This window comes from Haemaphysalis longicornis, unplaced genomic scaffold (genome assembly GCF_048455015.1).
Source record: "Haemaphysalis longicornis isolate Haplotype H1 unplaced genomic scaffold, Haemaphysalis longicornis Haplotype H1 scaffold_139, whole genome shotgun sequence".
Taxonomy (NCBI): Eukaryota; Metazoa; Arthropoda; class Arachnida; order Ixodida; family Ixodidae; genus Haemaphysalis; species Haemaphysalis longicornis.
In genome coordinates, this window is record NW_027526244.1 from 315,266 (window position 1) to 335,227 (window position 19,962).

General features: G+C 46.6%; 2 protein-coding genes across 2 annotated transcripts; both read right to left on the reverse strand.

Annotated features, from left to right (window-relative positions):
* Positions 1–3,728: 3,728 nt before the first annotated feature.
* On the reverse strand, positions 3,729–7,828 carry LOC144164772 (uncharacterized). The gene is made up of 9 exons (XM_077695049.1): positions 7,768–7,828; positions 7,457–7,498; positions 7,302–7,355; positions 7,174–7,233; positions 7,001–7,060; positions 6,625–6,693; positions 6,154–6,359; positions 4,716–4,875; positions 3,729–3,949 (listed from the first exon to the last, which is right to left on the reverse strand). The coding sequence occupies exons 7-9, from the start codon at positions 6,352–6,354 to the stop codon at positions 3,801–3,803; spliced, it is 510 nt and encodes a 169-aa protein (XP_077551175.1). The 5' UTR covers positions 6,355–6,359; positions 6,625–6,693; positions 7,001–7,060; positions 7,174–7,233; positions 7,302–7,355; positions 7,457–7,498; positions 7,768–7,828; the 3' UTR covers positions 3,729–3,800.
* A 2,650-nt stretch (positions 7,829–10,478) lies between these two features.
* Positions 10,479–12,882, reverse strand: LOC144164773 (uncharacterized). Its single transcript, XM_077695050.1, has one exon. The coding sequence runs from the start codon at positions 12,546–12,548 to the stop codon at positions 10,479–10,481; it is 2,070 nt and encodes a 689-aa protein (XP_077551176.1). The 5' UTR covers positions 12,549–12,882.
* Positions 12,883–19,962: the final 7,080 nt, after the last annotated feature.

A 19,962-nucleotide genomic window follows, 5' to 3' on the forward strand; every position in this document is an offset into this window, starting at 1 on the left:
GGTGTGCCCGAATTGCGTCGCCGATCAACGGGACTCATCGCAGACGACCGGCGAGCCGACGCATCTTCCCCGACGAGACCACCGATCAAACCCACCTAAGACCTCCTCTCCTTCCCCACGCTTCCGCAGACTCTCAAATCGCCCTCGCTATTATCTTCCTCCTTCACATCGACTCCGCGGACTTGATTATCCTCTCTTCTTAGTGTACCGTGTTGTGTGTACGTGTGTGTGTGTGTGTGTCTAGCGGGCATATTGTTAGAGTAGTTGGGGGGAAGCTCCCCAGCCCGCCTATTGTCTGCCTTTCTCTTCCCCTCGTGTTACGGTCACCTATTTCCTAAGCCGAGATTCGTTTTCTTTGTCTGTATTACACTCTCTGTCTGTCTGTTTTGAATTTCCTGTGAATGTGAAGTAAATGTCCGTTGTTTTGAAACTGTTTTCCCGTGCCCCGTGTCGTGCCTCACCCCAGCGGCCAATCAGGCGTGGACCTATCGCCGGTTAGCAGGTCCGAACCACTTTCTCGAATTCGCACATAGGGGGGGAGTTGTTTGTCGCTCCTCCCGCCCGAGACATCGACCATTAAATTACCTCACACAATTCTGTGACAACAACGACGGTGCGGACTACGACGGACGTCAACGCGGGTGACATTGTGAGTTACTGTAATGCTCTGCATTTAAAAACACGCTTAATGAGTGCGCAGACACCAAAAGCAGCGAGCGTTTGCACGCCAAGAGCTGCCCAATACGCCGCACGCGCGGCGGCTGGATCGGCTGGATGTCCTTCGTGCAGCGGTGGCGCCTGTAGTGGCGCGCGCTGTCCCTATATGAAACGAGCGCCGAAGTTTCCTGACCAGTAAAGCATTGAAGGACTCTGGTTCTACCCTTTGAAATTTGCACTCCTTGCCAACGTTTATAGATACTTTTTCAGTTCCGTATCTCCCCGCCGTGGCCATGGAGCGAAGGCGGCCGGCCGCGACTCTCGCCACCGCGGCGCTGCGGTTGCGAGTTGCGCTAGGAGAGCGAGCGTCGTCTGCTAGCCGGGAGCGTTCCGCTCGGCATCTCCGGTCCTCGCCGCTTCTTGCAGCGTACTGCAAAAGAAATAACTGTTCTCGGACGTTGCTCATCATTTTGTTGCGGCCGCTGTAGTTCGAGATCTATTTGAAACGGACGTTATTATGCAATGAGTCGTGTACGTAGGCCCAGGGATTTGAAGCGGTGGCTAAATATCACGAACGACTGCGTTTTAAATGAACGTTCGCGTAGCAGTGGCTGTCAAGCGTGCACACAAATTCTCTTGCCATGCCAATTGCGCAAATTTATTGCATCACGAATGATATTTCCTCACACGACTGTTGGAGCAGCTTCCCGTTTCGTAGACAACATAAGTGATATCGTCCCTCACAACAACGCTCTTCAGGACTGTGTAGGCCCCCGCTTTCTTTCCGGCCTAGTAAAAGACAATTTGCCGGCGCTCACCCGGTTCTTCTTCGAGTGCTGCCGTTCTCCAATTGGCTGGGAGCCGTATTGCCGCAGTATTCTCGACAGTATTCTCGACTATCTTAGAAAAATCTGTGCATTGCTGGGTAACAGGCGCCTTAGATAGCTCCTCTTGTCGCTCCTTGGGAAAGTGCTCTCCTTTTGTAATCACCTAACTCGTGCGCAGACGCTACCTTCCTCTTTCCGAAGACCGCTGCCGAGTATGCTTCCAAGTTGCTGGGAAGGTTGCACGGAAACTGCACCTTCCTTTAGTGCTTAGTAACCCCGGCCGATCTCGGCGACTTTACGTTAATGATCGCAATATTCTCTTCGAGAAAATGAAGTCCACATACCTTGTGCGCTTTGCTTATCTCTTTGTCCGCGCGGGGAATCGCTCTTTTCTATTGGGTGAGCAGCTATCCCCCATGAAAATGGAAAGAGCATTTCTAGCAAGAAATCATAATTTCCGGCTTCATTTCTGACTCGATTATTAGATTCTAGCTGGAATCGACAGCTTCTAACTAGAAAAATTCTTAGTTTAGCTAGATACGATTATTTCCAGCTTGCGGGTTTTTTTTCTAGCTGAACTAACATGCTACATGGAAGTAAATCTCAATCCAGCTAGAAATAAACTAGAAACTGAATTTCTAGTTAGAAATTCTGTTATTTCTTGCTAGAATATTTCTAGCTAGAGGAAATTTCTGGTTCGATAATCCAGCTAGAAAAAAAAACATATATTTTCACCTGGCATGGATTTGATGACAGCGCTGAAAAGTGACACTTCTGAGTGTTGCTTCTGTATCTGCTCGTACAGCCAGGTGCGTAGCACGTTGGCATTGCGGTAAGCCAGGCTCATCAATCAAAACACAGCGTCTTGATGGAGTCACGAAATCCTCGATGGAATCGGCACTGTTCAATAGCGTCATAGTCACAAACTGAACGCACTAAAAGGGCAAGGTTCCCTCACAGGGGTCAAAAACAAGCGCAAATGAAAGGAAGAAACCTGTAGAGACACGCAACTACGCCGAAACTTTGAGCTCAGCCGACTGGAGCACGCGTACATGCACGCATGGTCTTCTGCAAGAGTGAACTCGGAAGAACCACACAAGTGGCAAAAAATTTCTTTGTTTTCTGTTTATTGTAGCTGTTTGCTTTCAAGAATGTACACAATTGCCAGATGTGTGCGCCCACCCACGCACGCACAGCAAACATGTGGAGCGCTTAACTAGGAAAAGTGGTTTTCGCCTTCCTGCTCCAGTCGGAAGGAAAGCATAACGTAAACCGCATGTGAGCGCTGGTATGTCAGTGCGCAAGAAAAGCTCTGTGCGCTTGAACCTAGAACAGGCACAGAGAAGAATAATCGGCACCACACGAGAACGTCGACTTGCCGGAGAGCGCGTGCAACGCCGTGCAAACGCAGCGCGCGCGAGAGAGAGAAAAAAAAAGAGTGGCAAAAATGTAACAACCCGCAGAAAAAAAAAAGAAAACTACGTGGCGTAACACGTTACGTAGAGTTGGTGGTCACGGGATTCTTTTCGCTCTTGGACTGCTTCGCCCTCATGCAAATGCCGGCCCTCCCGTAGCGTTCCGCCCCGGCATCTCGGGTTGTGATCTGGCTGCGTACTCGAAAAGAAATAACTGTTCTCGGAAGTTGCTCAACATTTTGTTGCCGCGCTATTCCAGCTCGCAATTTATTTGAAGCGGGTCGATTATGCAACGAGATGTACGTACGCCCAGTGATTTTTAGCGGGGGGGGGCTAAAATACCAAGAATGAAAGCACTTTAAATAAATTTTCGCGTAGCAGCTAGCTGTTAAGTGCGCACACGATTTCGCTTGGCATGCCAATCGCGCAAGTTTGTTGCAGCACGAATGATATTTCCTGATACCCAGACAACGCAACAACATCAAAAGGACATCATTGGGATGTCCTAAGTGGGAGGTCAGGGACATCCCACGGACATCCCAAATAATGCCCAGCAAGCTCCCGAAAACCTCCCAAGTGGAACAACAAAAAACGTCAATAGGACGTCCGAAATACTGCCAATGAGGTACCTTCTTGGGACATAATTAGATGGTTTTTAGGACTTTGTAGGGATACGAAATATTTTGTTCTAAATTTACTTGTATTCATTTTCAGGCATGCCAGAGCAGCCAATATTCTATTTAAGAGCCACAGTAGACCATTGTACAAGAGAATATTTATTTTGCATCATTCATCACTACACACAACACAGCAGTCTCAAATCTGAATGTCTTTGTTTACAATCCTGAACACTTGCAGCGAATGGTGAATTTTTTCGTTGTCTTGGTGCTGGAGGACGGACTCAGTCGTGCATGCTTGTGGGACGTGCTGGATCGTTCGGTTGCCGTCGTGGAGCTGCAGCCCGCTCGGCAGCATGCCTAAACCACGACATTGAGGCCTGCTCGACTTCCTTCAGAGTCGCTGGTGCGGCCTTGTTGTCAGTCAGGACAGCTGCACGAATTAGAATAATTTTAAGTAGACACATGCAACTGGGCTTTCATGTTACAATACAGGTTTGGCCCTCTTGCTGGGTTGCCACTAATTGCTCCACCTGTGTTCTACTAAGCTGGTAATAGACTAAGCGACAAATTCTGTGACAACCTCCTTACAATCAAAACCGTTGAACACAGGCAAATTAGGTCCCCTTGAATGTTCAGAGGTCCAATGTGTTTTGTGAAGCACCATTACTTACGGAAGCCTTCTTTACGTTGACAGATAAAATTGGTTTGTACAAATTTGAAATAAGTCGAAATACATGCACAATGGAAAACTTACTACACAATTGTTCTTGCAGTGACCATATTTTTCACCTAATTTTATATAACCTGATGACTGTTCAACGTCTTAAACTTGCTTATTCTTTCCCCTCCACCCCACCCCCCGTGCAACATAATTAGTTACAATAGTATCTGATGACAAGTCACTAGAGGAAACATTAATTAATGTAATATCTTGTTAAACTGAACCTGGATAGCCTAATACAATGTTTTTCACTGATGAGTTTTGTTAAATAAGAGTGCATTTAGCCCAAATTGCATATGAGTATAGATGTTTGCTTTATGTTCTTTACAAGACAAGACGGGGCGAGAGAAAAAGCTGCTGTGGACAGCTTGATGGCTCTCGCCCTGTAAAGTATTAAAAACCAAACAGTTCTTTCTCTCCTCCTGGTGACTTCTGTGCAACAAGGTTCAGCCAAACATTGCCAAAAATCACTTACTACACATGAGCTTGCAGATATTCAATTCACAGAACTTCTTCTTCCCCTTTGCACCAAACCAGCTGAATTCGACAGCTACATCCCAAGGCAGGAGGCTTTTCAGGATGCGGCTTGCTTTTTGCTTAGCTGAATTGCCACCCTGAATGACCATGTGCTTTTTCTGGTAGAACAGAGAGAATAAAACACAGCAAAAGATGAAGTACAAGAGCTCACTTGAAACATTTTTAGAAAATGTCACCACCTTGTACGATTTGACGCTAAAATATGTTAGGAGGGGGTAAATGATGGCACTATTTTTTATTTAGCCACTTAGATTCATTTACTAACTCAAAACTTAACAACAAACTAGAAGGTGTTACAGAAAAAAAAGGTTTGTAGTACACAAGCATTTAAAGACTACGGCCACTGTACACCAGAGATGCATAGAAGTTGGCACAGCATATTGTGCCAGTTCATCAAAACTCAAACTAATAACATACCAAAGCTAGCTGAGGTGTGAGTGGAAGGTTACAGGTTAATTTAAACTGATATCATAGTTTTTATGCACTCTGAAATCTTGTACAGCGGAATCTCGATTAACAGAAATTGTTTAAACGAAATTGCTGCTTAAACGGAACACTAGCCCGCTAAGTTGGTGTTTTGTATTCAGATAATGTAAAACGGAACTAAAATTTCCACGTCACCGTGTACACGGAACTGGAAACATAATTTGTCCTACTCATTGCCATGAGCATCAACATTTATCGGTTCCAGCTGTTTCCTTTTTTTTTTAACCTCGTTGGCCTAGTGAGCTTCATATAGTTAGTAGTCGCCGTGTCAGCGTGACAAATGCAACGTCGCAGTTCCTGCTCCGGTCATTCGGCCTCAATTCAAGACGCCGAGGTTACAGGGCTCAGCTCCTGCCGCCTTGTTCCCGCCATTGTAGTGCTATTTGCACTTCATTACCGTGTTACCGTCTTCTAAATTCCTGTCTCGTAAGCACTCGTGAAATTGAGGACTCTAGTCTCCGTGAAGATGCAGTTGCAAGGACTCGAACAAAAATAATTGATGCATTTTGTAGTGCACAGCAACTCATTGTTGCCAAAGCAACTGCTGTGCCTAAATATCTTTAGTTTTCTTGCTTTCTGAAAAACTGTCAGCTACATTCACCTTCTAGAGTCTATGAAATGGCATTTGTACACACATAAATTTGCACTTTCACACATTTATCTCCGTACACGGAACTCCTGTTCAACAAAACTAATTTTTTCGATCCCTTGAATTTTCGCTAATCGAGAGTCTCCTTCAGCCTCAACTATAAAGAATGGCAACAACACCTTGGCTGCTCAACATCATCGCTGCTATGTCAAGTATCTAGTTAGTCAGTGGAGCTAATGAGGAAACACATGCATGTAGCACTATCAGGACAGCAAGAACGTTATAGAATAAACTTATTTACCATTCCAGCCCGTGCCTCCTTGCTGCGAGAAAGTTCCTCGTCGAATTCTAAGAGGTCCTCAATTTTCGCAAAGGGGAGCTGAGGAATCTCTTGTGAATGGTGTGGTTCGTTCTCACTCCCACTGAGAAGCTGCGCAAAACATTGCGAATGCTTCTGCTGGGTCAGTTTGATCTCATTGAGAGTTGTGAGAATCCTCTGCATAAAAGCTGAAATGAGAATGATGCTCAGATTAAAATAGCCTTGAATTTAGATTTCAGGACTATATGCAAAGTTTGGAGGCATCGTCATTAATCAGAGCCATGCTTGGCGAAGCTAAAAAATAAAGCACAATTTTTATATAACCTTTCCATGTTGCCTGCACATACTGCAACAAAATCACTTGAAAAAAAAAACACTGTAAAAACAATGCAATGCCACGACATTACATATTTGTGGTGGTGGCTAGGCAGAACTGCCTTTCGCACGACTTACCAAGTAGTTGAGGGTCTGTTTCAAGCCTACTGCTATCCAGGCAACGCGGTATAGGATTGTGGGGGGCCCCTAGAATTAACAGGGAAAGAGGTAGAACACGAATTAGGGGTATGAGACCAAAAGAACACATTTATGCATTACAAGGTGAAAATGTCTCCAGCTTCAGAAAAGATCTTGTTACTAGTGTTTCAAGCATCGAAACAGATGAATCAGCTTAATTATCATAAACATCTCTGCATAACGACAACTAAAAGACCAAAATAGCCTGAACCAAAAGAAGTTCTGTTATGAGACAAATGTCAAAACCTGAAAAGTAAACGAAATAATACGGCAACGAGGTCGCACCACAGTCATTACAGGACCACTGAATACCTACTGGCATAATTAAACTGAGCAGCGGGATCTTCCAAAGCTGCGCGCACAGTAATGGGAGCATCTGAAATGAAACATGCACATGACGGAAAGATTACGTTTATGTAGCATACGAAAATGGCTTCTAAGTAAAATAATTAAGGCACCACAGTCATTACAAGACCGCTGAATACTTACTGCTGTACCGAGAGTGCGCACTGGAATCTCTCGAACCTCTGTGCACAGGGGTGGGAGCATCTGAAATGAAACACGCACATCACACAAAGATTGTTTAAGCAGCACACCACGGCCAAGTCAGGGATTACCTTGCAATCCAGAACTTGCTGGTGTGTAAGGGCTCACACATGCTTGTGAAGAGCCTGCAATGAATGCCACATAATTTAAGGGCACATGAACAAGCAAGATCATGAAATGCACCAGTGAAGTACCACACTTATCAAGAGCAAGCAAAATTTCCTACCAGCTTGGGAGTAGCCAACAGTGGCTGAAGTGCTTTCCCAATCTGAAAATTAAGACCTCAGTAACACTCGTGAATGCACGTGAATAAGCAAGCTCTTATGAAGTTCACCAGTGTACAACACACATCAAAAGCAAGCAAAATATATTTTTACCAGCTTGGGAGTATCCAACAGTGTGTTCGTTGCCAGAGGTGGCTGAAGTGCTTTGCCAATCTGAAAATTAAGGCCTCTGTAACACTCGCGAAGGCACGTGAACAAGCAAGCTCATATGAAGTTCACCAGTGAAGTACAACACAACAAAATTTATTCTTACCAGCTTGGGAGTAGCCAACACCGTGCTGGTTGCCAATGCCAACTGTGGCTGAAGTGCTTGCCCAATCTGAAAATTGAGACCTCTGTAACACTCGCTCACCCATCATGCAAGTTTAGAGGCGCAAACTGAACTCACCACGATCTTGCACCCTTGGAGCCGATGATTGCGCTACAGGGCTAGGTGTGGTACCTTGGTAATAACAGTATGCCAGTTGTAAGTTGTCTGAACAAGCATGCTCAGAAACAATAATGCAATAACGTACCTGAGCACCGCACTCTCAGTTGAGACCGGTTAGTTCGGCGGTGTGGTGCATGCACTGCTGCCAAATCAGGTACACCTGAAATTCAAGGCAGGTTTACATTACTACATCCATCTTTAACAGCTGCATACATAACCACTATCTACTCTGATAATTGTATTGTAACAATACAGATATGAGGCCGTACTTGTCCTTTTGGGGAGTGCAGGTGGTGTTGGAGGCTTAGGAGGGACGTAATCTTCTTCATCACTTGCCGTTGTATCACTCCTGTTAGGGCTCTCATCATCATAATCCGACATAACAGCTGGGCGCCTCTTCCTTTTTCCTCGACCTAACTCTCTCTCGCTGTTGGCGTCAGAGCTATACTGCAGGCACTGCAGCCTCTCAACGGCTTTCTCATAAATGTCTGGAACAAATTGTTTTTTGAGTGCCAAGAACTTAAAACAAATACTTACCTATGTTTCCATTTAAAAAAAGCCTTACCGGCCAAGCCCTTCACCACACACTTCACTTCGACCCAAGTGTCTTCCGGTTGTGCACCATCAATTATCATTTTTCGCCGCTTGCTTGGGTTTCGTTCACCTGGCCAAAGGACCCTGTCTAGCGTGTCCCTTAGCCAAGTCCGATGAACGATGCCGAGGCAGTTGTCTTCCTCGGGGAATTCAACTACTGCAAACTCACCGCCTAAAAAAGTAGAGATAACTTAAAGGAAAGCATAAGATCAAGCACGCCTATATTGGTAGACTGCAGTGCCGAGAATGCATTTACACCGCTTGCATTAGTAACAACCATTTAATAATGCACAAAATGCCAACACTGCACGTTTTCTGCACAATGATTTGTGCCATCACTTCAGAAATAGCAAAACATTGGTTGGCGGAGCTTATTTAATGTTGATTTGAAAAAGAGAGGGGGGTGGGGAGTAAAGTCCTACTATGTACACACGAAATGGATTCATCTATCTGGCCGCTTCAGTTGCAATTTCAGTCAGATTCTTTGTCCAAAACAGCAGCCAAAAGATTTGTGACCGTGGATCAGAGTGCAACGCAAGTGTACACATAAACAATGACGGCAAAAATGGGCATTGCAGCAGAACCAGTAAGAAAACGAAGTCGGCTATCGGCTTGCTGTTGATATTTGCTACACCTTCTCCTAGGGTGCATGACATAGTTTTTTCAGTGCACGTTAAAGATTGCCAATACCCTCAAAAGGACTGACAACCGATTTTTGTCGAGTATATTTTCTTTATCCCAATGAAAGGGTATCATTTATAACACCTTAACCTGAAACGGTTTTGCTGATAGCGCCCTAGAACATTTGAAATAGGAATTTTTAGATCTACCAGCCATACGTGTCTCGCGAAGAGGAAAGCTGGGAACCATGGCAGTGAGCCGTGTGGCAACACACTTTTAATGCACGTGAAATGAAAAGAGGTGCAGTAAAGCTCATTAATTCAAACTCACACCCTAGTCTCGGCACAGCCCTGTATATTTCAATGGGGGAAAACTCCCGATAATTCGAACGCGTCGGTATCCAGAACGCTTAATTTGAAATTGAACTATCGCTCCTGGCAGAAGTAGTCGGCCCAGAGTGGTCACAATATGTTGCAAATCCAAACCAAGTTAAATTTACTAGAGATGCAAAACAACGAAAAAAAAAACAGCGTGGCAGGTGCGTTACGCACCTGCTACAACTTCTTTCGCGTCTACAGAGGGCGGTGCACCACCGGCGCCATTGCTCCGGCCCGTGCAATCGTTATTTACGAAATCACCTGCCACAAACGTCTAGTTGCGTCTAATTCACAATAACAAGTCCAAAGGTGGCTTCTTTGTTTTCTGCCCGCGCAGAGTGGCGTGATTTCCTATCATTATAGCGCCCGTCCACTAATTCGAACTCTGCTTAATCGAACAATTTTACAGTACCCTTCAAGTTTGAACTAACGAGCTTTTACTGTATTTAAAACTGGCCCTGGCTAAAAGAACAATAATGTACAAACTTTCCCATTCGTTTATGTGGTTCTTGAATCGCACGATGAAATACGGGGTTGCTTGGACACGTAACCTAGTGTCACGCTTTGTCGCAATCTTTCAGACTTCAGAAATTTTCATGCGAAATTATAATTTTTACTTATTTATTTATGAGTTCCTTAAGGTTACCCCGTATATAAAACGCTGGCTTCGATATGAGCTAGAGAACATGTACTCCACAAAAATCAGTTCTCTGTTCTTTTTAATCCGTTGCCCTGAATGAAGGAATACAACATAGTTAAGGTGTAACTGCACCACATTAACCTCCTAACCCCCCTCACTTTTCAATAATAAACCACGGCTTGCATAAAACGTCATTATGCTGCTTACAGCATGTGCACCATTGGAAAAATGGCAAATTTTTTTCCATCTGGCAGCCTCACACATTTTGCTGCAACTTCTGAAAGTGGCCAAAAGTGAATGTCCTAAGGCTTGGAGGCAAGGTACACATCAAGGAGTGACGAGCCACACGGGTAGGAGTACAGGTCTTCAGTCTTTTCGTACTTTCTTCCAACTGCTACTGGTTGGTGGCTTAAAGTACAGTGGGCTATGTTTTCTATCTTCACAATGCTGCCATCCTTCATCAGGCATGCTGAATCTCTCCTGGTTGTTTTAAGCATGATTGGCACCTCACCAGAAATCTTGACTGATCTGTATTGAGGTCCAGTGCAGCCCAGTGGCAGTGGCCCGTTTTCATGCAGTGACGTCATTACAACACCAGTTGGTCCAGTGCTCGGAATGACCGAGGTCGATTCCTCCTGGCGGCTTGCATGGAATGTTGGGTGTCCAACCAGAGACCGCTCTTCTGCAATTCGATTGTAGAGCTGCTGCAAAGGCTTTTCTGGTTTGCGCACATACTTCTTTAGTTTTCCCATGTAGCTTTCAAATGGGAATGCGCTGTAGTTGTGCAATGACCCATGCATACGGACATCGTCTGCTACATGGATCAACCCATGAACATTGTGGGACACTACATGCTTGCCATACAAAGTGATGTATGTGCTAACAAAGTGCCTCAGGAGCTTCTCTGCATAGTCTAAGTACTGAGCAGAATGTTTTGGACTGCTGAGTATGCTCACAGCACAGTGGAGTGTCAAAAAGTTGTCCATGAGAGAGTCTGAGATCTGCCCCTTCAACACCACCACTCCAGTGTACAGCAAAATAAGCCGGAATTCTGTCGCTTTCCACTTGTCGACGTCCGACAAACTTCTCGGTTGTCTGGACATATCTGACGGCACATAGTACCGGCTTTCAACATTTGCACCAGACAGCGAGTCCCTTGTTGCCTTGCCAATGCGGTATGACTTGTCACCTTTTGTCCAGAGCAGTATAAGCTTTCGCATAACTCCTAGACAAATCAAATGCATGTGGTCAAGAGGTATCTGACACACCATGTCAATGGGCAGTTCTTCTAAAATTGTTTCCCCAATGTGGTGCTCCTCTTGTTCTTTACTTCGGAAACTTGCATCTGTTCGCAGAGCCGCATCAAGTTGAGGAAAACACATCCGCCCTTGCAAGTGGTCCCCTTCAGTGACGCACTTCGAGCATGAAAAGTACCCACTGTGGCCTTTAATACTGAGTATGTACGACTTGGCCGGGGCATCACAAATTATTGCTCCAACTTGCAGTTGCACCATACGGTTGCCCAAAACAACTCCTGCCTGAAGGGCACTTTTGAGGTCGGTTACAAATGGCTCAAGGAAAACATTTGCCTTCAGAGCTTTGGCCTGGCCATAGTACACACCAACTGGAAACGGCTCACTTCCTTCACAATTGGCCACCTGACAAAGAATGGGCCAAAACTGGTCTCGTGTACTTTTAGTCAAGGGAAGCCCATCAACATTGACATTGATGATTACTGGGTCAGGCACGCGAGGCACATTTCGCAGTGCTCCTTCAAGCCCCTCACGCAAGCCGAAATGACAGTACTGGCCTGTATCCATAGTGCGCACACTTTCTGCTGTCCTTGGCGTGTGTAACAGTGTCCTGGCGCTAGCTGGCAGCTCTGAAAAACAATGGTGCGTGCGCAGTATCTTCAACAGCTTCGTGACTGTAGCCTGCGGTACAGCTGCCTCCACACTCCACGCCCGCAGCTTTTCCTTAAAGGAGGTTACTTCAGGGTCCTCCCGCATGAAAGAGTCATCGCAACACGAGGCATCGCTTTCGATGCCACGTTCCTCACCAAGTCTTGGATTCGGCGGCGCGATTAAAGATCCCAAAACAAGGGTTGCTGCCGCAGAAAAGTCGCCGGCCGGGAAGTCCGGTTGTGAGAGGTCAGGCGCAACTACTGGAGGAAAGCCTGCCGCTGCTTGCTCACGCGGCGCAGGTGGCGATTCGCAACACTCAGCTACCTCGAGAAATGTCGCAGCAGGGCTGCCAAAACGTTCAGCAGCACTACAGACCGTTTTTTCCCCAGCTGCTAGTATAAACTGCACGTCATTCTCTACTGCGCGACGCACGTGCCGGTGGGCAGTGGTCCTCGGAACAAAGGCCATGTTGAAATGTTCTTACGCTGCTATCGCGGCTCATCCGAAAATAAAACCACCACCGCGCACACACCGTGTAGATTAATCTGAAAATCTCACAAGGAATATTAACTCAAGTCACCCAAATGATGCGACCACATGTGTACTCACTGGGAAGCGCCATGCCTGCGCAGGGATCGGGCCGTATATCTAGGGGATCAAACAAGCCAAACAAATGAGAACACGCAGCAAAATAATACGTGATCGTAAACGCTGCACTCAGCCTTGGGATTTAATTTGATTACCTTGAGTTAACGCACGGCGACGAGACCAGGAGCGCTGCCCGAGGTACGCACACGGAGAGGCACGGAGAGGAGTCGGAAGAGCCCGCGGTAGCAGCGCCAGCGAGCGCTAGCGGTTCCACAGTTTCGTAACCAAAGGCACGATGTTGGTGATTTTGATTGAAAACAACATGTAACTATAAAAACGTTACACACCGCTATTTAATAATCGCTGCGTTTTGGTACTGAAATAAGGCATTAAAATTATTTTTATACAACGTTGCAGAGGTGGTGGTGGCCCCTCTATAGTACAGGGTGAAGACACCCTTTGAATGGTCCCGAGCCGCCGCTATTGGGTCAAATTGCTCAAAGCAATTGTTATCGTTTTCCGCAAAACCCAGTAACGCGAAATAGATAAGATGATTTAACCCTCGCAAATAAACCGCGTTGCGACAAAAATTGCAGCCCGGTCTTGCTACAGTGACATTTTGAGCGAGACCCAGTGCATGATAAAACCAAATGGGCACATTGCAATGCCGGCAGCATTTGCTGTCTAGAGCACCTGTGAAATAATTACAGCATCACAGTACTGCTACTTGTGCGTACCAGGTATCAGGTACACGCAAGTGGGCACGTCCTAATCACAGCCATTCTGGGAATATTTTAGGAGCATCCCAACATTGACGTCCGCGGGACGTCATTAGTTCGTGGGTGCTGGGATATGGGACATAGGCACATTTTTGGGACGTCCGTAGGATGTGTGGTGTTGTCTGGGTAACCATGCGCAGCAACTTCATGCTTTCTTTATGAAAGACATCCGCGTATCCTTCGTAGTTTCAAAGAAATAAAATTGTTCCGCGGGTAAAGCTAACCCAAAATCCTGGATAAATTAGGAAGTCTTGTATTGACATTTAAATTGTATGTTTTCTAGTTATATTGTGTTAGCATTAAGAATTTTTGTTTTTGTTTATTAGTCTGTTTTGTTTTATCAATAGTTTTTTAGCATGAGGCTACATTCCGTCCTTCACCTCACAGTTGTACATTTTGTAAAGGGCATAAGCATGTGCCTCATGCACGATGCATGTGTCCAGCCTCCTCACGAGAATCACTGCTAAAGTGGGCTGGAAAATCCCGCACAGCCGACTGCGAGTTATGCAAATCGGCATTGCACCAAGCCGAGCACATGCAAGAAAACACAGCATGTTGACGGAGTCACGAAATGCTTTCACCCGCGGCCGCACTGTTTAATAGCATCCCAAACCGAGTGCACTGAAAAGGCAAGTTTCTCGCACAAGGGCGAAGACAAACGCAAGCGGAAAGAAGAAACTTGTAGGGTAGACACGCAACTACACCGCGGCCGCAACTATGAGCCCAGCGGACACAGCCGACCGGCCGCGCACGCTGTCAACGCTGCCGCCGAGCCGCCGCCGCAGCCGCCGACACAGCGCAACTCGCGACCGGAGCGCCCTCTCAGCGCCTAGGGTAAAGTCGCGCCCGCTTTGGAAGGCGCAGTTCCGAAACTGAAAAAGTATCTATAAACTATGGTGTCTGGAAGGGGAAGTGTGACGGGCGCTATATGCGCGCCATGCTTGGCTGCTGCACGAAACGCGATGAAAACCTTGCAGTCCGCTAGGGGCGCTGCACGAGGGAGGGGAGCGGCCTTGGAAGGGTCGTCGCATGCGTCGCCGGCGTTGTGTTCTCCTTTCAGCCGAGCGTGTTGTCCTGTGGTGTTGTGCTGTGGATGTTGCCTGTTTTGTACGCGTACCGTATTTATCGTCTTGAATGTACGTTGTGCGTTTTCCTTGTCGATCGACATTGGCAGGAATGTGGCGAAACCTTCAAGCACATCATTCCGCCGAAGCCACGGACAGCAAGCTTGTATTGGTGCTATAGGAGGCGTTTACAATGTTTTTTTTTCTCATAGAATAAAACTTCATGCGTTCAGCATGCATGATTTCATCGATTCTTTAAGCTGCCTAAAATTCGACCAAGCCTGTTGTCAGGCTCACTGTAAGGCCCTGAATAAGGAAAGAGTTGAGCCGCCGGCCGGCAAAAGCATTTGATTGATTGAAACGCCGACGCTACACAGGCGATGACGCGCGCCGTAGTAGAGGGCTCCGGATTAATTTTGACCTCAACCTGGTTCGGTGGCGTCCGCAAAAAAATACTAGGAACAAAACCTGCGCTGCCCGTAATTGGTGCACCAGCGCATAAAGTAACGTGCGCCGAAATCTCGAACGCACGGGCTTTTTTGCTTTGCGCGCCTCCGTCAGCAAAGCGGCCGCCGCGGCCGGGAGGAAAAATCATTTAAAGCTTCGGAAATGTTGCGCTTTCAAATTTATGCACTCTACATGCTTTATTGAAGTGTATACAAGAAATAAACTGGAACATGCCCTTCAAATTGTGCTTGTGTGTACTTATTTTGCAGGTGTATACTGATTCCCAGCGAACTTGCAATTATTTCCCCGACATTTGCTATTGTAAACATTGAAATTGTTTTCTTGGATGTCAGATAATTCGTTTTAAATAATTGTACATCAGTAACAAATGAACCACGATCAAGAGCTGAAACACGAAAAGCAAAGTTCAATCATAGGCTGGGAAAGGTTGATACTATCCCAGATTATTTCGCTTTGAAGGCGCAAAGACTGCCCTTTAAAAGTGTTATTCAACATCGCTTGTATTCCTCCTCCAGAAGCTACTATGTTTACGTTTCTTTGTGTACATTTCTATTGTCTTATTCACGTTTGAAAGTGCAGTACTGAGTTGGGGAGTTGGTGTCCGTTCACGATGAAAAATAGCGCGGAAGGAAGACCGACAGCACGACCAATGCCTCCGTCAATGCCTCCGAGGCATTGGCACGACGCAGACAAGATAGCCCTTGTCTAAGTAATGGGGCCGGTCTTCTTTTTGCGCTATTTTCATCATTCAGTATGCGTTCATGTTCCAAGCTCACCCGCATGCACACGAAAACTGCCTTTGCCGCGATATGGCAATAAAATGCTGGCGAAAGTTACCAATGCACCTGGATCAATATCTAGGCGCAGCATTGTTAGTGAATGACTGCATCGAACAGACAGCCGTTTAACTCTGGACAATGAAAGGAGCTCGTCTGCTTAGGTGCCGAAAGACGCGAAAGAACCAGCGTAGCAACGAAGCCGTCTGCGCGCAACATGTGTCAGCGCCAGTTCCAAATTACATCGTCCTTTTAGTCGTTTCTTCAATTGAGGAACTGCTTGCATCCTTTTTGCGTACCATATTTACGGACACAAATCAAATTTCCGTTTATCAAGGGCGATTTCGGAAGAAACGCAATGCCAACCGTCGGCACTCCGTACTTTCGGTGGCAGCGTATCGGTGCGAGCGCTAGCTCCCCTCCTCCATTGTGGCGCCACCTAGGAGCTGTAATCGCTGATCTTTGCAGCCTCTCGCTTCCGCCCGTCACACTTCCCCTTCCAGACACCATACTATAAACGTTGCTCCTTGCTACTGCAGTTACCGGTGCTCTCCCCAGATGGCGCGCGGATGGTACTACAGAGTGCACCACTCTCGATAGATGGCGTACAGTGCTGTGCACACGTAAAGCCCCTTGCGCAGGTAACGCCCCTTGCGCACGGACATCTCCAGACATCGGCACGGATATTGCGAGGTCCTAAAGGGCTGCGCCCTTAAAAATCGCCTTTCTGACGCCTCGCTCTGCCATTTTTTTTATGTTGTTCCAACTCCTCCGGAAATTTGTTCCGTCTCCTCTTCCCGCGCAAGAGAACAACACCAAATAGAACACAAGACCACGTTAATCGTACAATGATCACTTATCCTTTTTCGGCTTCAATAATGCCATTGAATGGCAGTGGTCATGTTCTGCAGGGTGTCAGTGGAGTAATTTTGAAGTCGCAGTAAGAGTGCTCACCAATCAGTCACTCGTGAGGACTACTTGCATAGCAGGTGTTGCAACGAGCTCGGGGATGACACAATATTGAGTGATACAACATTGCGTCAGCTGTACCACTTCGCATGACGGAACATTGCGTTAATCGTAACTGAGGCTATTGGTTCGATGTAGCCAATACGGCTCGCGAAACATCAAGTCCCATTACATTTATTCCCTCCAGCGTGCAACCAGGCTTGGTTTGACCTCTCAAGACAGACGAACACTTGTTCTCACTAAGAAAGGAAGTTTCTACACGATATTTAAATGAAATGAAAACAACGACAATCGGAGAAAGAAACATGCTGACTAAAGTTGAGCGACACGATGTGCCTCGAGAGCGCTAAAATCTTTGTCAACTTTGGTCCCTTGTTCAAGGCTACCGTTGTCTAAATAAGCATTGGTGGAGTTTATTTGCACTGCATCAAACGGTAACGATGATATTTGTAACGATGATAACGATGGTATCCGTACAACAATTATATTTACCACCTTGCACAATTGTAAGCTGGGATGAATTTATATAATATACTCGGAGGCGCGATGGGAACGCAGCACAGAAATGAAGGATCGAATACGTGTTCCCCTCTCCAAACTCCTTCCCATACCCGCCACTCGTACTTCCCACTCCGCACTGCCAGGTTCAGTTTATCAAGCCCGTAGCCCCCACCCACGATTTCAATGAGTAGTTGTTGTTACCCCTTATCAGGCATCGTGAGCTTATAGCAGATGAGGCTTGTAAATGCACAGTTGCGGCTGCGAATGGCCCGGGGCCCCGTTTCATCTGGTGGGCTGGTACGTGCATGCGATTGCACTCCACACGTGCGCTGGGGCTAAGATTACGTAGCTACAGGTGTACTGCGTACACGCGAGGGCAGCTGTACGAGCTGAGTGAGAGAGCACGCGACATCACACAGGCCATTGAAAATGCATTTATTGAATGATTCTTAAAATGTTTTCAAAGGAGGTGGTGTTTCGTCCGGAAGAAAACTTCTCCATTTTCTGAAAGCATCTTTGTGTGCATAACTCAATACTTAGTGGGCCTTATCGATGGCCCGGACAATGCTTCTGCGCGTAAGATATGGATATTTCACGAAAATGCTGCCTCACCTGGTCCTTTAAAGAATCATTTCTCGCATCAAACGCATCGTCATGCTTTGCATGCGAACTTCCATGGCTAGCAAAGCGCAGTCCTTTTGCGACCTGGTCAGTGTGGAGATTATGGCAGACATCCGTTTTGAGCAGACAATATGATTGACAGTTACCCACATATTAGTAGCCCATACACAAGGAAGCACGTACGCACATTTTTACTTTTACGCCACGGATTTCGAAAAAGGCGCTTCTCATAAATGCGTATCGGAGTGATGAGGCCTGTGTAAGCTCCAAGTTTGTTTTGATCTTGCAAAGGCTGCCTATCGCTAAGCAATCTACTAAAGCTACGTATCGATGTGGTGAGGTGTATAAGCTTTAGGTTAAAGTCATGTTTTGTACGCCGTGAAATTTTGGTGGTGACTCTGTGCCAACGTTCGTTTTGTAATGTCTCAGGCTACAGAATTCTGCACGCTTTGAAGACACGTGGAGCCTGGGGAGTTCTTACTTTCATACATTAAATATACACGGAACCGTAGCCATACAAGCTTGGCTTATAGTCGTGCGCGTTCGGACGCTACCGGCGTCCACAGTGCATTATGTATATGGACAGAGGAGCACACAACGATTAAAACGTAGCCGCGCTTTTGAGCTATTACAGTCCCCCCACGTGATGAACGCAAAAATAAAAAAAATGTCAGAGCGAGGCGTCAGAAAGGCAATTTTTAAGGGCGCAGCCCTTTAGGACCTCGCAATATCCGTGCCGATGTCTGGAGATGTCCGTGCGCAAGGGGCTTTACGTGCGCATAGAGTTGTCCTCGAGGCCAATATGGCCTCGAGGACATACCGTGGCGCCCCCTACGAGTGACGTCACTTGTAGGACGCCGAATCGTGTTGTCGTCTGCTACAACACATTTCCCGTGCGTATGCGGAAGCGTGTTTTTTGTTGTGGCCACCGTCTCGCCCTCCTCCTTGTGGATTTGATGCGAATTACCAAAAAAGTTGTCTGTAAACCAAATAATTCGGGCAAGCAATCAGCGACTCGCTTGTTCTCGGCGACACCGCCGCGCTTAGGTAGTTGCTACCATCGCGACCCACAGCTCTTACGTACGCAGCCACGCCAAGGACGATGCAACTGATGCCGAGAAATGTACGCTGTAAATTAATTATGAAATACTTGTGACGGGACATGTGTGTGCAAGGAAACACCTTGTAACAGCGACGGAAACGCCTCGCTCACTTATGATCTCAGTGCGCGAACTAGTCGTATTGCCTGGTAAATGAATGACTACGCGAGAACGGTGATCATATTGCTTCGCCGCACATGTTTGAAAGTATTTTATGGTCTGCAGTTTGGCCTAATCAGTGCCTATGTCCCCTACGATGTTTTTATAGGCATGCCCTGATTTGATTAACGATCACTGCCGTAACCTGTACTCTGCACGGCTGATGTTTACTTTTCGCGAAAACTTGTCCGCAATGCATGAACGGTATGAACGCGAGTTTTTAACGCCTTCGAGCGGGTTTAGACAAGGCTTTATTTAGTTTTCATTAGGTGCTCGGCGTGGTTATTTATAATTGCAGCGTGTTTTGTATGTTTACAGTGAGCCGGCCTTTCTCAAGCATCAATTTCGAAACTCACGACTGCTCACAGAAGGCGAGGCTGCGTACGAGGCGAAACACGTCGTTAATGATTTCGGGTAATGGGGAGATTTAGAATAGGAGAACCGAGCGTTGGGGGCCCCCAAGAAGTTAAGAGGAACCCAAATGCAACACGAGCGTGCGCGACGGGAGGGCCTTCTCCAACAGCGCGCAGCCGGCTTCGGATGCACGTAATCGTATGTTGGGAACTTCAGGCTTGGCGTCGCAGCAGATATTTCATCGCCGTTAGAGTTGCGAATGACAGTAACAGAACGTTTCACCGCGCTGGGAACTCTGTAAGCGCGGTGATTTCCGTTTAAGCGATCGACGATCAAGATACCTGCATGGCCTCGGCTGATTCTTGCGCGCAAGCATATCCCAGACAACACACAAGGTCCTCAGGACGTCCTCAAAAGGTCCAAACGTCCTCACTGATTTTGCTATGTCCTCAGGAGATCCTCAGTACGTCAGTGCGCTTGGTGTCCTATAAACGTTTATCTGA

Excerpts from the sequence above, each read along its gene's own strand:
- LOC144164772 (XM_077695049.1), bottom strand. The coding sequence starts at position 6,354 with ATGCAGAGGATTCTCACAACTCTCAATGAGATCAAACTGACCCAGCAG. Across the intron at positions 4,876-6,153 it reads AGGAGGCACGGGCTGGAATG|AAAAAGCACATGGTCATTCA; the intron begins GTAAATAAGTTT and ends CTGTTCTACCAG. Across the intron at positions 3,950-4,715 it reads TATCTGCAAGCTCATGTGTA|CTGTCCTGACTGACAACAAG; the intron begins GTAAGTGATTTT and ends TAATTCGTGCAG.
- LOC144164773 (XM_077695050.1), bottom strand. The coding sequence starts at position 12,548 with ATGGCCTTTGTTCCGAGGACCACTGCCCACCGGCACGTGCGTCGCGCA.